Source organism: Eubalaena glacialis, chromosome X (genome assembly GCF_028564815.1).
Source record: "Eubalaena glacialis isolate mEubGla1 chromosome X, mEubGla1.1.hap2.+ XY, whole genome shotgun sequence".
Taxonomy (NCBI): Eukaryota; Metazoa; Chordata; class Mammalia; order Artiodactyla; family Balaenidae; genus Eubalaena; species Eubalaena glacialis.
The window spans coordinates 40,195,143-40,208,478 of NC_083736.1; the positions used below are offsets into that span (position 1 = coordinate 40,195,143).

Below are 13,336 nucleotides of genomic sequence, written 5' to 3' on the forward strand. Positions count from 1 at the left end.
GTCACTGGGTCATCAGCTATGTAATAATACCCCTGGGAGAGATAGAGATATTCTATTAAAATATCAACAATAACAATCTCTCCCTCAGAGGTTTGGGGAGAGCAAAGTAGAATACTGAGCAAATAAAATCCCGGCTCCAATATAATCTAAACTTCCTCCATCCAAGAAAGAGGGATATAAAAAATTAAAAGGCCCCTAGAACACGCAGCAGGCACTCACCTAACAAATTGCAGCCTATTCTGTAGGCAAGGAAAGGTGGCTAGGAAGTGAATGTGAGGACACATATCATCCTGCAGAATCTCTTCTTTTCATAAAACTCCACCCATGGCCAATTTCCCCAAGCATCCATTAGTATTTAAAACTTAAACCCAATTGAAAGATTTTACATTTCACTTGGGTAAGAGCCAAGTAGAGAGAGAGAAAGAATGAGAGAGAGAGAGTGATAGCAAAGAAAGGCCAGAAGCCTGGGGGTCTGCTATCCCTGATTTAATGTGCCAGCCAAGGAAGCAGATATCCTAAACAAGTTAGGAATATTGGATCTGTCTTCTTCCTCGAAGCAAGGGATTAATCCTACTGAATATATCTTCCCTCTGAGGCTGCTTTGGAACTGTTGTTTCACCCTAAATATTCTCTGGATCCTTTTGGAAAATGGCTTTGAGATAACATGACGAGAATGAGCTTTGGCTCTTGTTTATAATGACAAAACAGAAAGAATAGGTTCACACCTAAAAGTTCTGACATGGACAGTGGCAAGCGTGAAACAGGCAAGAAGATGATGAGAAAGACAAACAATACAAAAAGAAATGAGAGGAAGGGAAGAAAAACCCTAAGTTTGATTATTTGGGGGTAGGGGAAAAGAAAGGATACTGGATTGCCTAGAAAGGCAGACCCTTGAAGCAAATGGGACTCTACAACATTTATTGATAGATACAGCTTCATAAGGAGAGAATGATTAATTCAGCCTAAAAGAACAAATGAGATCATCCAGGCAGAAATTTATACAGACGGAGAATGGAGCCCAGGTTGCAGCACAAATAAAGGGGTGACATTATGAAACATTGTGCTGCTCTTGCTGGTACATAGAATGTATGTGTAGGAGGTGGAGAGTGGGGCAGGTGAGTGGAGGGCCAAACAGGAAATTGACATTGGCAATATGATTAACTAGACTACTGATCTTGTTTGGAATTCACCAAATACCAGTATTTTAAAAATTGAAGTGTTAACATTTCAATAGTGATATGTATATAAGTCAAGGATGATTGCTAATGGCTTGCGTGGACTATCATTCAGAAATAACTTCAGTGATGATGGTGAGCATGTGCCAACCTATGTAAGTATGATTACTGGCATGAAACTCAGACAGCTCCTGTCATATGGAAGTATGCAATCCCCTTGGGAAGCTGAACAATGCAAATAGAAATGAATACACAATCTAAGTTGTTGATAAGAGTTCAAGGTGGAAGCAGTCCTGTTGGAACAACTGGAAACTTGCCTGCAGTGGTAACTCCATGTAGCCCAAAGATAATAGGGCAGAAAAAAATTTTAGTCTAAGTGTTCAAAGGGCTGCTTGCTGTTTCTGCTGGGACATCAGGTATTTATAAGCAAACCATGACTTTGACCTATCAAACGTGGTAGTTTTGTCCTTTGCTCCTCGATTGCAGGCAAGTGAGGTTTCCAAAATGGTGTAGGGAAAGAAAAGACTCTTTTTCCTCTACCCACCTTGGGTTCTCCAGATGAGGCCCTATAAAATAGACTAAGACAGATGAATAAGAAAAAACAAGCAGAATTTATTAACATGTGCATCATGCATGCACATGGGAGCACTCAGCAATGAGAAACTCAAGGAGTGGTTAAAACTTGGGCTTATATAGTCCCTTAAGAACAGAACAATAAATTTGCAGAGATTTGACAAGACAAAGAAACAGGGTTTTAGGCTTCCCAGGGTAGCAAGCTGTTGGAAGGTAAATACAGGGCAGAAACTAATGGAAGGTAAGGGTTATTTGTGGGGGTTCCATTTTGGTGCTGACTTTCCATCTTCTTCATGGCCATAAAACTCTCCTGGGAGAGGGGATTTATGGCAGTCCTCATTTCTCAGAAGTGTCTGCTTTTATTTAGATAGGGAAAGCTCTGGAAGGCTTCATTTTGCTTCTGTTGATTCCCATTTGCCTCCAGATCAAAATAATCTTTATGCCAAAGTGACATTTTGGTGTGGCATATTCTGTTACCCTTTGATGGGAACAGGAAAAGTAATAGAGAATGGATTTCTCTGTCCCCAGGGACAGTGTTCCTGGGAGCATTATCCATGGAATTTACTCCCTCCTAGACTCAGCAGAAGCCAAACATCTGTTCTGATCATTCAAAAAGTAATGACTGAGGGGCTTCCCTGGTGGCATAGTGGTTAAGAATCCACCTGCCAATGCAGGGGACACGGGTTCAATCCCTGGTCTGGGAGGATCCCACATGCCACGGAGCAACTAAGCCCGTGCAGCACAACTACTGAGCCTGCGCAGCACAACTACTGAGCCCGTGCTCCGCAACAGGAGAAGCCACCGCAATGAGAAGCCCGCGCACAGCAACAAAGAGTAGCCCCCGCTCGCTGAAACTAGAGAAAGCCCGCGCACAGCAACAAAGACCTAACGCAGCCAAAAATAAATAAATTTATTTTTTAAAAAAAGGTAATGACTGAAATGATCGTTGGGACCTAAAAATCAATAGAGACTAGAAAACTTTCAATGACTTCTAAGTCAGAGCTATTGACTAAGGCAGGTGATCATAAAGATTTTTGTGTCATGGACCTTTTGGCAGTCTGGATAATAATCTTTCTAAATTAATAAAGTGAAAGATCTAAGATTACAAAGGAAACCAATTACATCAAAACACAGTTATCAAAGTATTAAAATTTTTATAATACAATAATACGTGCAGTTATTAGTGCATTAAATAGCAAGGTCTAGCAGTGGACTTTGTGACTAATTTTGAAGTATTGTAATTAATATAAAGGATTTACAAGATAGCTGCAAGAACTACTATATGATATAGCAATGTTTGTGATTCTTGTTGGTGACAAAGTCACAGGTATTGCTAATACTTCTATTGTGTGTTACCCACATTCAAAATTGAAAAAAATGCTAATTTCAGTTAGAGGTTAGTGAAAGTGAAACCGAGCAGGACCCTGTGGGGCTCCTGGGCACCTAAGCCTTTCAAACAGTTGATAATCAAGGAAGGGAGGGGATGCAGAGAAAACTGAGGAGCACCAAGAAAATAGTGCAGCCTTGGGAATTCCCTGGCAGTCCAGTGGTTAAGACTCCGTGCTCCTAATGCAGGGGGCATGGGATCCATCCCTGGTCGGGGAACCAAGATCCCACATGCCACACGGTGTGGCCAAAAAAAAAAAAAAAGAAAAGGAAAGAAAAAGAAAATAGTGCAGCCTTGGGTCAAGGTCATGGTTTCCGCCTCAAGTGATACACATAACTATATCTTTGAGCTCTTTACAGAACTAAAACCCCCAACAAATGGAAGATGTTAGCATCTTCCTGAGGCCAGATTAAAGGAACCAGAGAAGCTCATCAAGAGACTACCTGAGGGCTTCCCTGGTGGCACAGTGGTTAAGAATCCACCTGCCAATGCAGGGGACACGGGTTCGAGCCCTGGTCTGGGAAGATCCCACATGCCTTGGAGCAACTAAGCCCGTGCATCACAACTACTGAGCCTGCGTGCCGCAACTACTGAAGCCCGTGTGCCTAGAGCCCGTGCTCCGCAACAAGAGAAGCCACCACAATGAGAAGCCCACGCACCACAATGAAGAGTAGCCCCTGCTCTCCGCAACTAGAGAAAGCCCGTGCGCAGCAATGAAGACCCAGTGCAGCCAAAAATAAATAAATAAAATAAAACAAAAAAGAGACTACCTGAGTCCAGATTAAAGGAGTGCAGGCCCTGCGCATACCCTGATCCTTATCAGCAACTCCATCCTTGAACTATTGCTATAAAACTCCTCATCAAATCCTCCCGGGTTGGGACACACATTTTCGAGGGCAAGAACCCACTGTGTCCCCCTTTGCTTGGCAAAGCAATAAAGCTATTCTTGTCTACTTCACCCAAAACTGTGTCTCCAAGATTCGATGTGGCACTGGTGTACAGAGGCCTAGTTTTCGGCATCAAAAGTGAAGATGTAAGATTTTCCCTTCTCAAGATTACAGATCTTCCTGAATTCTATTAGTTGACCCTCAGTTAAGAACCCCGTCCTAAAAATCTGTGGTCTTCTTGTACCCGCCCCGCACTGGGTCTGCTAGTGTGCACTGAGAAAAATCCCCATTATGTACCAAACTACATGCTTAGAGACAATACCCAAGGCTTTCTAGACCCCTCCCCTCTTCAAATCATAGAGAAGTGGTCCAAAGACTGTGCAGTGTCTGGCAACTCTGCTATTTGCATAGTTTGTGTTCACAACTTTTTATCCATAACTCTCTCAGCTTGCCTGTCTCTGATGGCCCTATGTAACTCTCATCTTTTTTTTAAAAAAATTATTATAATAATCACCATTTCAGATTTTAGTTCCCTCAGGAAATTTTTTAAATTTTTTAAAAATTTAAAATTAAAATTAAAATTTTTTAAAAAATTTATCTTAATGTATCACAGATGTAAACTGAAAGGATTTCCGTGGACACAGGTGCTCTGTACTTGTAGCAAGAGCTGTTAACTCCAGTTTTTTTTTTTTAATTTGGAACATGAAGCAATTGAAAATAATGAGGCTGACTCATGCTCATACTTATCAATCCAAACTGTTCTAAAGAACTTTCACCTCCACACATAGGATCGTGGTGACTGATAACAGATATCAGGTCACACCTTCTCTTTTTAAACATTCCTTTCCAGCTCAGCAAATTTAGAATGGTATACTCACCATGCATATGCACTGGGATTACAACCTCATTTTTGAAATATTTTAAGGCACTCGTTCACAAATAGAACATAGAAGTAAACATAGCTCCAAAGTCTTGCTTATCAGAGAGTCATTGATGCAGTTGACTATTAATCAGGATCCTGATCAGAAACACATGACAAATTCAGATGGGATTTTTGAATAGACTTTTTAAGAAGGGAGCATTTACAAAAGTATGGGCTGGATTAAGGGACCCAACAAGGGATGCTAAAGCACGCAGGGACTAGCAATGATGGAGAGCCATTACTTGGCCTGAATGGGCATGGGGAAGAAACAGTGTTAAGGGATCCCAGCTGAGAGCTGGAGCTGTGAAAGATGGCAGGACAGCTTTTCGCCAAACGCCGCCAATATGGTGTTCAGGCGCTTCGTGGAGGTTGGCCAGGTGGCCTACGTCTCCCTTGGGCCTCATGCCGGGAGGCTGGTTGCGATTGTAGATGTTATTGATCAGAACAGGGCTTTGGTGGATGGACCTTGCACTCAAGTAAGGAGGCAGGCTATGCCTTTCAAATGCATGCAGCTCACTGACTTCATCCTCAAGTTCCCACACGGTGCCCGCCAGAAGTATGTCCGAGAAGCCTGGGAGAAGGCAGATATCAATGCAAAGTGGGCAGCCACAAGGTGGGCCAAGAAGATTGAAGCCAGAGAAAAGAAAGCCAAGATGACAGATTTTGATCGTTATAAAGTCATGAAGGCAAGGAAAATGAGGAACAGACTAATCAAGCTTGAAGTTAAGAAACTTCAAAAGGCAGCTCTCCTGAAGGCTTCTCCCAAGAAAGCACTTGCTGCTAAGGGGGCAGCTACGGCCGCTGCTGCGAAGGTTCCAGCAAAAAAAGATGACCGCTACGGGTAAGAAGGCTCCAGCCCAGAAGGTTCCTGCCCAGAAAGCTGCAGGCCAGAAGGCAGCACCTCCTCCAAAGGCTCAGAAGGGTCAGAAAGCTCCAGCCCAGAAAGCACCTGCTCTAAAGGCATCTGGCAAGAAAGCATGAGAGCGTAAGAGGCTGTTATAAACAGAATAGAGGTTCTTTTTGACATGCTGGCAAATCTGTTTAATGTATGGATTAAAGTCTGTTACTGGGGCCGGGTTTATGAGGCAGATTGATGGTAGGGTTGTTAATGTTGTCACTGGAGAATCAGTTCCTTAGTCCCACTCTGCCCAGACTCAAAGTCATCACACAAAGTCATAAGTAATGTTCTCATGGGAAATCATGATAATTAGACCACTGGGTTAATTTTTTTCCCTTGTACAAATATATTTCCCATAAATAAGTAAAATCCCAGCTGCTTTTGATGCTTGAGTTTAGTAAATTTTCTTATAAAAATAAACTAGGAAAACAAATACATTAAAAAAAAAAAAAGATGGCAGGACAGAAGGAGTTAGAGGGAGGCAACCATGGCCATGACCTCACACAACTTGCCGGGGGTGGGGGTGGGGGGTGGGGGGGCAGAGATGTTGATGTTGATGGAATAAACACCCTGAACTTTCTCTCCTGCCCTTCACTCTCCTGGCAACCCCCACTCCTATGGCCCAACCCAACCAGAAGCTAAAAGGCAGGGGTGCCCAGGCCCTGTATTCCATGGGAATCAGAGCAGGGCAGAGAAGGGTGGAAAATCACAGTGGAGAAGGGAGAAATGGAGAACAACCAGCACATGGTCTCAGCTTTTTTGAACAGTATTTATACAAAAGAACAAGTTGAGGAAATGGAAAGCAGTTATATGGTTTATAATTCAAGTCCCTCTTAAGATGATGCTTCTAAGGAACGTCTTGTTTGCCTGTCGTTCCATTTCCATATTGATCAAATTGTAGAGATAATTGTTTGTTTACCTTACCATTTTACATTGCCTTCCTGGTCCCAGTCAGTGGGAATGCCTGGAGCTGCATCTCTTAAGTGAGGCTGATTTGAGCTTCATTGTTCATCTGCTCAAAGGAGAGCACTGCCTGGTTGTTTGTTGTTGTTGTTGTTGTTTTAATCATCTTGTTCAAATTCTGTCTTGAAATATTGAAAGTTAAAGGAATGATTTAAAGAGCCTGGACTTCAAATTGCCTAGAGCCACGTGATTCAGAGGGTTCTCTGACTCTTCGTCTATTTAGGTGAAGGGAAGAGTAAACACGTTTATAAATGTCAGACACGGCCCCTCTAGGGGCTATTGATGCAGACAGCCAGAGACGGCATTAAAAAAATTATCCAAAGGGCTTGATTCAATATCATTGCTGACCAGAAGTCTGGGAAAGAACTGATGTTGATGTGCTTGGAAAGACTTACCTTTCCCTGATCCTCTGTCACTGCACACAAGAACCTCTTTAAAGGGGCCAGCAGCTCTTGTGGTCTGAGTATAGAAACTTAACTTCAGCCCTTGACCAGCTGAGATGACATAGTTAGTTCCTATCTCACAGCTCTACATTCAATGCCCCACTCTGAACTTAAGTCACCTGTCACTTATTAAGAAACTCAACCACAAACGTTTCTATTTCTTCTTGTATGTGGTACACTCTTCTGAGAATTTCATTCGGTCCACATATGTCCTATCTCAGTGATACCGTCTCTGGTTATTACCATGATAATCAGTGTGGTTCCTTCCCACAGTGGGGCTATATCTCAAAGTATTATTCTGATTGTGTTCTATGATTTTCCCTGCCCCCTCTGCTCTCACTGATACACTCAGGGCCAATTTCACTCCTCCAGTCTACACTACAGATGAAATAAAGATACATTAAGGGACTTCCCTGGTGGTCCAGTGGTATAGAATCCGCCTACCAATGCAGGGGACGCGGGTTTGATTCCTGGTGGGGGAACTAAAATCCCACATGCCGCGGGGCAACTAAGCCCACGCGCCTCAACAAGAGAGCCCGTGTGCCACAAACTACAGAGCCCACGTGCTCTGGAGCCCGCGCACCACAACTAGAGAGAGAAAAACCCACGTGCCACAACTAGAGAGAAGCTCGCATGCTGCAATGAAAGATGCCTCAACCAAGAGCCCTTGTGCCGCAACTAAGACCCAACACAGCCAAATAAATAAACAAAACAAAAAACAAAACAAAACAAAAAAAGATACACTAAAAATATTCAGAACTTCCCTGGTTGTCCAGTGGTTAAGAATCCGCCTTCCAATGCAGGGGACATGAGTTTGATCCCTGGTCGGGGAACTAAGATCCCACATACCTTGGGGCAACTAAGCCCATGTGCCACAAACTACAGAGCCCACGCGTTCTGGAGCCCGCATGCCCCAACGAAGAGCCCGCCTGCCGAAAGAAGATCCCGAGTGACGCAACTAAGACCCGATGCAGCCAAAAATAAATAAATAAATAAAATATTTTTAAAACAATATTCAAAGAAACTTCTAACTTTTGTGTCAATGAAGAGTCTCAGAAATGTGTGTGCCAGCTTTTCCTCTCCCAGAGATTAGATGAGACAGAGTTTAGGCAAAGTGGAAAGAGATGGCAAAGTAGAGGCTCAAATGGAAGAAGGACTGAAGAATGGGAGGAATGAATTTTCTGCCACAATAACCAGAGTGCTGAGTAAAAGGGATCCCCCTCCCCCTCGCCTTGCCAACTGATAACCTCCGGACAAACGACTTTCAACAATATTGGACGTTTATAAGTTTCCTTTTCCACCCCATCCTTGATCAAAAGGTGGGGATGGGGGGCAAGAAAGGAGAATCTTTGCCCCTGGTAAGGTGGACCTAAACAGAAACAGTTGGGAGTATCCTTTTTGAGCAGGGCAACAGTAGACACATATTTACTGTTCCGCATTCATTTAAAGAACTATATCAGAAGGATTAAACTCAGCTGCTTGTGACTGAAAACTCTAAATAATAATGGCTTAAACAAAAAGAAGTGTATCTCTCATGTAAAGAAGTCTGGAAGGGACTTCCCTGGTGGCACAGCGGTTAAGAATCCTCCTGCCAATGCAGGGGACACGGGTTCAAGCCCTGGTCCAGGAAGATCCTACATGCTGTGGAGCAACTAAGCCCTTGCACCACAACTACTGAGCCTATGCTCTAGAGCCCACAAGCCACATCTACTGAAGCCCGTGCGCCTAGAGCCCATGCTCCGCAACAAGAGAAGCCACTGCCATGAGAAGCCCGTGCACCGCAATGAAGAGTAGCCCCCACTCGCCGCAACTAGAGAAAGCCCATGTGCAGCAACGAAGACCCAATGCAGCCAAAAATAAATAAATAAAGTAAATTTATATTTTAAAAAAGTCTAGAAATGTACATACTCCTTACATCTTACTACTCTGCCAGCCTCCTTTTATCTCATGGTCCCAGATAACAATGTGAATTCCAGCCTTCATGTCTATATTCCAGGTAACAGGAAGGAAAGATGAGAGAACAATCCCTCCCTTTAAGAAAACGTCCTGGGAGTTTCACATGATATTTCCAATTATATCTATTTGCCAGAACTTAGTCACACTTAGCTACAAGGGAGGCTGGGAAATTATAGTCTTCATTCTGGGCAGCAAAAACTGTAGGTTCTATTTCTAAGGAAGAAATGGAAAACAGATATTGGGGGATAACTAACTGTCCTTCCACAAAGATAATCACAGTGATCTTCTTTCATTTTGTTAAAAACAAGACAACAAGTCCCAAATGGGATCACTTATGCTAAGCCCCATGTCATCATACTGAGACTTAATTACAATTTCAGCTCTCCTAGAAATGGAATCTTAAACTAGTCAATCAGAAATTGCCTGATAAGCACTAGTTAGGTTAGCTAGATAGACCCCTGTCATCCCCTAAGGGAAAGTAACCTTGCAATCACCATTAAGTTTTTTTGCCTAGTATAACTTTCTTTTTCCTGTTCCCTTCTGCCTATAAAAATCTTTAATTTTGTACAGCACCTTGGAGATCCTTTCTATTTGCTAGATTGGATGCTGCCTGATTCATGAATCATTGAATAAAGCCAATAAGATCTTAAAAATTTACTCAGTTGAATTTTGTTTTGTAACAATTTACAATGGAATAAGAGATGGGTAGAAAATTAGAGGGAAAAAAATTAATTACATGGGACTGAGTGAACTGATGAGGATGAGTATAATTTTTGTGACTTTCTGTTTGAATTTAAAAAAAAGAAAAAATCCCACAAGGACTCAGAGGCAAAGAATATACAAATCAATTTTCACTGCAAAGTAAAGGAGCCGTTACAGTGGAGGATTACTGGACTGAATGTCAATATTATGACATAGTATGAGTGTGTTTCATGTTTGGTAATTGCAATCATTGTTGCTTTTGTTGTGGTCATCCATGTACAATGCTTGGTGTCAGTCTATTTATCTCTTGTAAAAAGAAAAAAAAAAGAAAAAAAAAAAGAAAATTAGAGGGAGAAACACAGATAAAGTAACAGAAACAATGCATAAATTCTTGGCATTTATTCTTTTTAAGAGTGGAGTACAGTCAAAAAAAAAATCAGAACCCATAATGTGGCAACAGATATATATTTTAATACATTTATACTACATGCAGTAGAAGATGTAATACTCACAGTAGGATCAGAAGATAGACATTTATTCAAGATTGGAGCCTGGTCAGGGAGGGCTGTTGTCAGAGCTAGTTTCATAATTCGCATGGCCCAGTGCAAAATGAAAATGCAAAGCCCCTTGTTCAAAAAGGGCATCACTAATACTACATGCAAATGCGGCGATAAAGAACAGAGAACATGCATTTTGTGCTTATCTCCTCAGTTCATGTGCATGCGCCATTGTCTCCTTGGGCTTCATTTACAAAACACAAGTTCAAAGATAAAATTATTAAGTTTCAAGACAGTGACAGCAGGACATTAAAACAATGGCAGGGCCCTTCTGACCAGGTCACACGCCCAGGAATCCAGCCCTGGGTGCTGTGGCAGACGTGTGCCACTCATTTTCCCCTTCAAGAAAGGACCCTCTATAAATAACAAGGTTCTACTGTATAGCACAGGGAACTATACTCAATATCTTGTAATAACCTATAACGGAAAAGAATCTGAAAAAGAATATATATATATATATATAATAGAATCACCTGGCTGTACAACTGAAGCTAACACAACCTTATAAATTAACTGTACCTCAATAAAAAAAATTTTTTTAATTGACAGAAAGAAAAAAAAAAGAAAGGACCCTCTGCCCAGAAGTGAGGAGTGTGGTTAGCTAATGGGCTCTAGGTGTGATTTTCTTCAGGATCTGCCTCAACTTTAGAGCCTCCTTGACAATATTCTTGGGGAAGTGCAAGCCAATAATTAAGGAAAAGCAGTCTTCTTAGGGCAACTCCCAGTGATGACTGAGCAAGGTGCTGGTACTCCGGACTGGCCATTCCCACCCAATGTGGGGCTCCTCTAGTGGGCACCCTTTGCTTGGAGCTCCCGCTAAGCCGGCAGAGACTGTTAGAGCTGCACTGCTGCCTGCTGGCTCCTGCCCTATCCTGCTTCTGCCCTTTTCCTTTTCTAATAAACCTTTTGCATTCCTAGCTCCAACTAAGTATTTGCTTCGCAGAGAACACAACCTGTGGCAGCCTCATTTGGGATTTGGTCTAGAAGAATGGATAGAGAATATCCAGGCAAAAATTCATATAGAGGGAGAATGAAGCCCAAGAAGCAGCACAGTAAAAAAAAAAAAATTATGAATCATTGTTCTACTCTTGCTGGTGCATAGAATGTGTGTGTGTGTTGGGAGTTGGGGATGCGGAGGGAGAGTGGAGAGGAGAGTGGAGGGCCAAACCAGGAAATTGACATTGACAATACAATTAACTAGACTACCTATCTTACTCAGACTTTACCTAATAACAGTATTTTAAAAATTCAAGTGTTAGAGACTTCCCTAGTGGTCCAGTGGCTAAGACTCCACGCTCCCAATGCAGGGGGCCCGGGTTTGATCCCTGGTCAGGAAACTAGATCCCACATGCCACAACTAAGAGTTCGCATGCCGCAAAGAAGATCCTGAGTGCAGCAACGAAGACCCGGCGCAGCCAAATAAATAAATAAATATTAAAAAAATTAAAGTGTTAGCACTTCAATAGTGGTATGTATATAAATCAAGTATTATTGCTAAGGGCTTATGAGGAATATCATTCAGAAATAACTTCAGTGCTGCTGGTGAGCATGTACCAACCTTTTTTTTTTTTTTTTTTTTTTTTGTACCAACCTTTGTAAATGCATTTCCTGGTTTTGATAATGTACTATGGTTACATAAGATGTTACCGTTGGGGGAAGCTGAAAAAAGGGTAGACTGGACCTCTGCACTATTTTTGCAACTTCCTGTGAGTCTATAATTATTTCAAAATAAAACTAAAATTTTTAGCTTAATGTTTCAGTGATTCTCCACCCTATACATTTTGCTTTATACAATTGAGACCACATGCCATTTACATTTTTATCATGCTTTTCTCACTCAATGTAATATCATAATAATTTTCATATGCCATGAAAAAATTCCTTGTAAACCTAATGTTTGAAGACTGCATGATCTCCACTGGCATATTTGTGACATATTACTATGCATTTGCTTCTTGTGTGTATAGTTGTTCTGAGTACCAATCCACTCTCCCAAAAGTTATGTGTGAGATGCCAAACTTGGCCCATGGTAGTTTTGTGAGTCTGAAGGTTTTAGTTGAAGCCATGAAGACCCCTAATGGAAGTTGCACTAAAAAAGAATACTCAGAGAAATCTTACTCCATCCCTACCCCCTCCACTGCATTCTCATACATTTCTCCATTTATGATTTATCCATCCTGTGTTTCTTTTTGCAAATATAAGTTAATGTTTTTCTTACATGAAGGTACAAATACACACATACACACACACACACATATATATACACATAAAGATATGTATTTTTTCATACTTTGATTTTATCACTTATATTCTGAAAATCACTCATATCAGTTCCTAGAGACCATCTTCATTCTTTTTTTAAATGGCTGCATAGTGTTTCATTGTGTAGACATATCAAAGTTTATGCAACCAGTTTCCTACATATGGGCATGTAAATTGTTTTGAATATTTTGCTGTTAAAAGTAATTCCACAATAAATTATGTTTTTTCCTATTTGTGGAAGTGTATCATTATGGTAAATACCTAGATTTAGGACTGATGGTTCAAAGGGTGAATGCATAAGTGATTTTGTTAGATATTACCAAATTCTTCTCTACAGGGGTTGTACCATTTTGCACTTGAACTAGCAGTGTATGAGAGTGCAATCCATGTCTGCAGACAGAGAAGAGCTTTTTCAAAAACAGTTGATGATGAATGCATAAAACTAGATCTCTGTGAAACAAAATTAGGAAGTCAAAAGAAAAAAACTACTGAGATATACATGGCAAATAGAAAGTGAGTTGGATGAAATAAGAACTTAAATTTTTTTAAAAAACCTAACTGAAATGGCATAGTCAAAATCTACAGTAGAAACAGTAAAGAATGAATTAGAA

General features: G+C 41.3%; 1 protein-coding gene across 1 annotated transcript; it reads left to right on the forward strand.

Moving 5' to 3' along the window:
• Window positions 1–5,278: 5,278 nt before the first annotated feature.
• LOC133082030 (large ribosomal subunit protein eL14-like) lies at window positions 5,279–5,948 on the forward strand. The gene is given in 2 exon segments (XM_061178417.1): window positions 5,279–5,765; window positions 5,767–5,948. Coding segments are annotated over 2 exon segments (636 nt in total). The 5' UTR covers window positions 5,279–5,288; the 3' UTR covers window positions 5,926–5,948.
• Window positions 5,949–13,336: the final 7,388 nt, after the last annotated feature.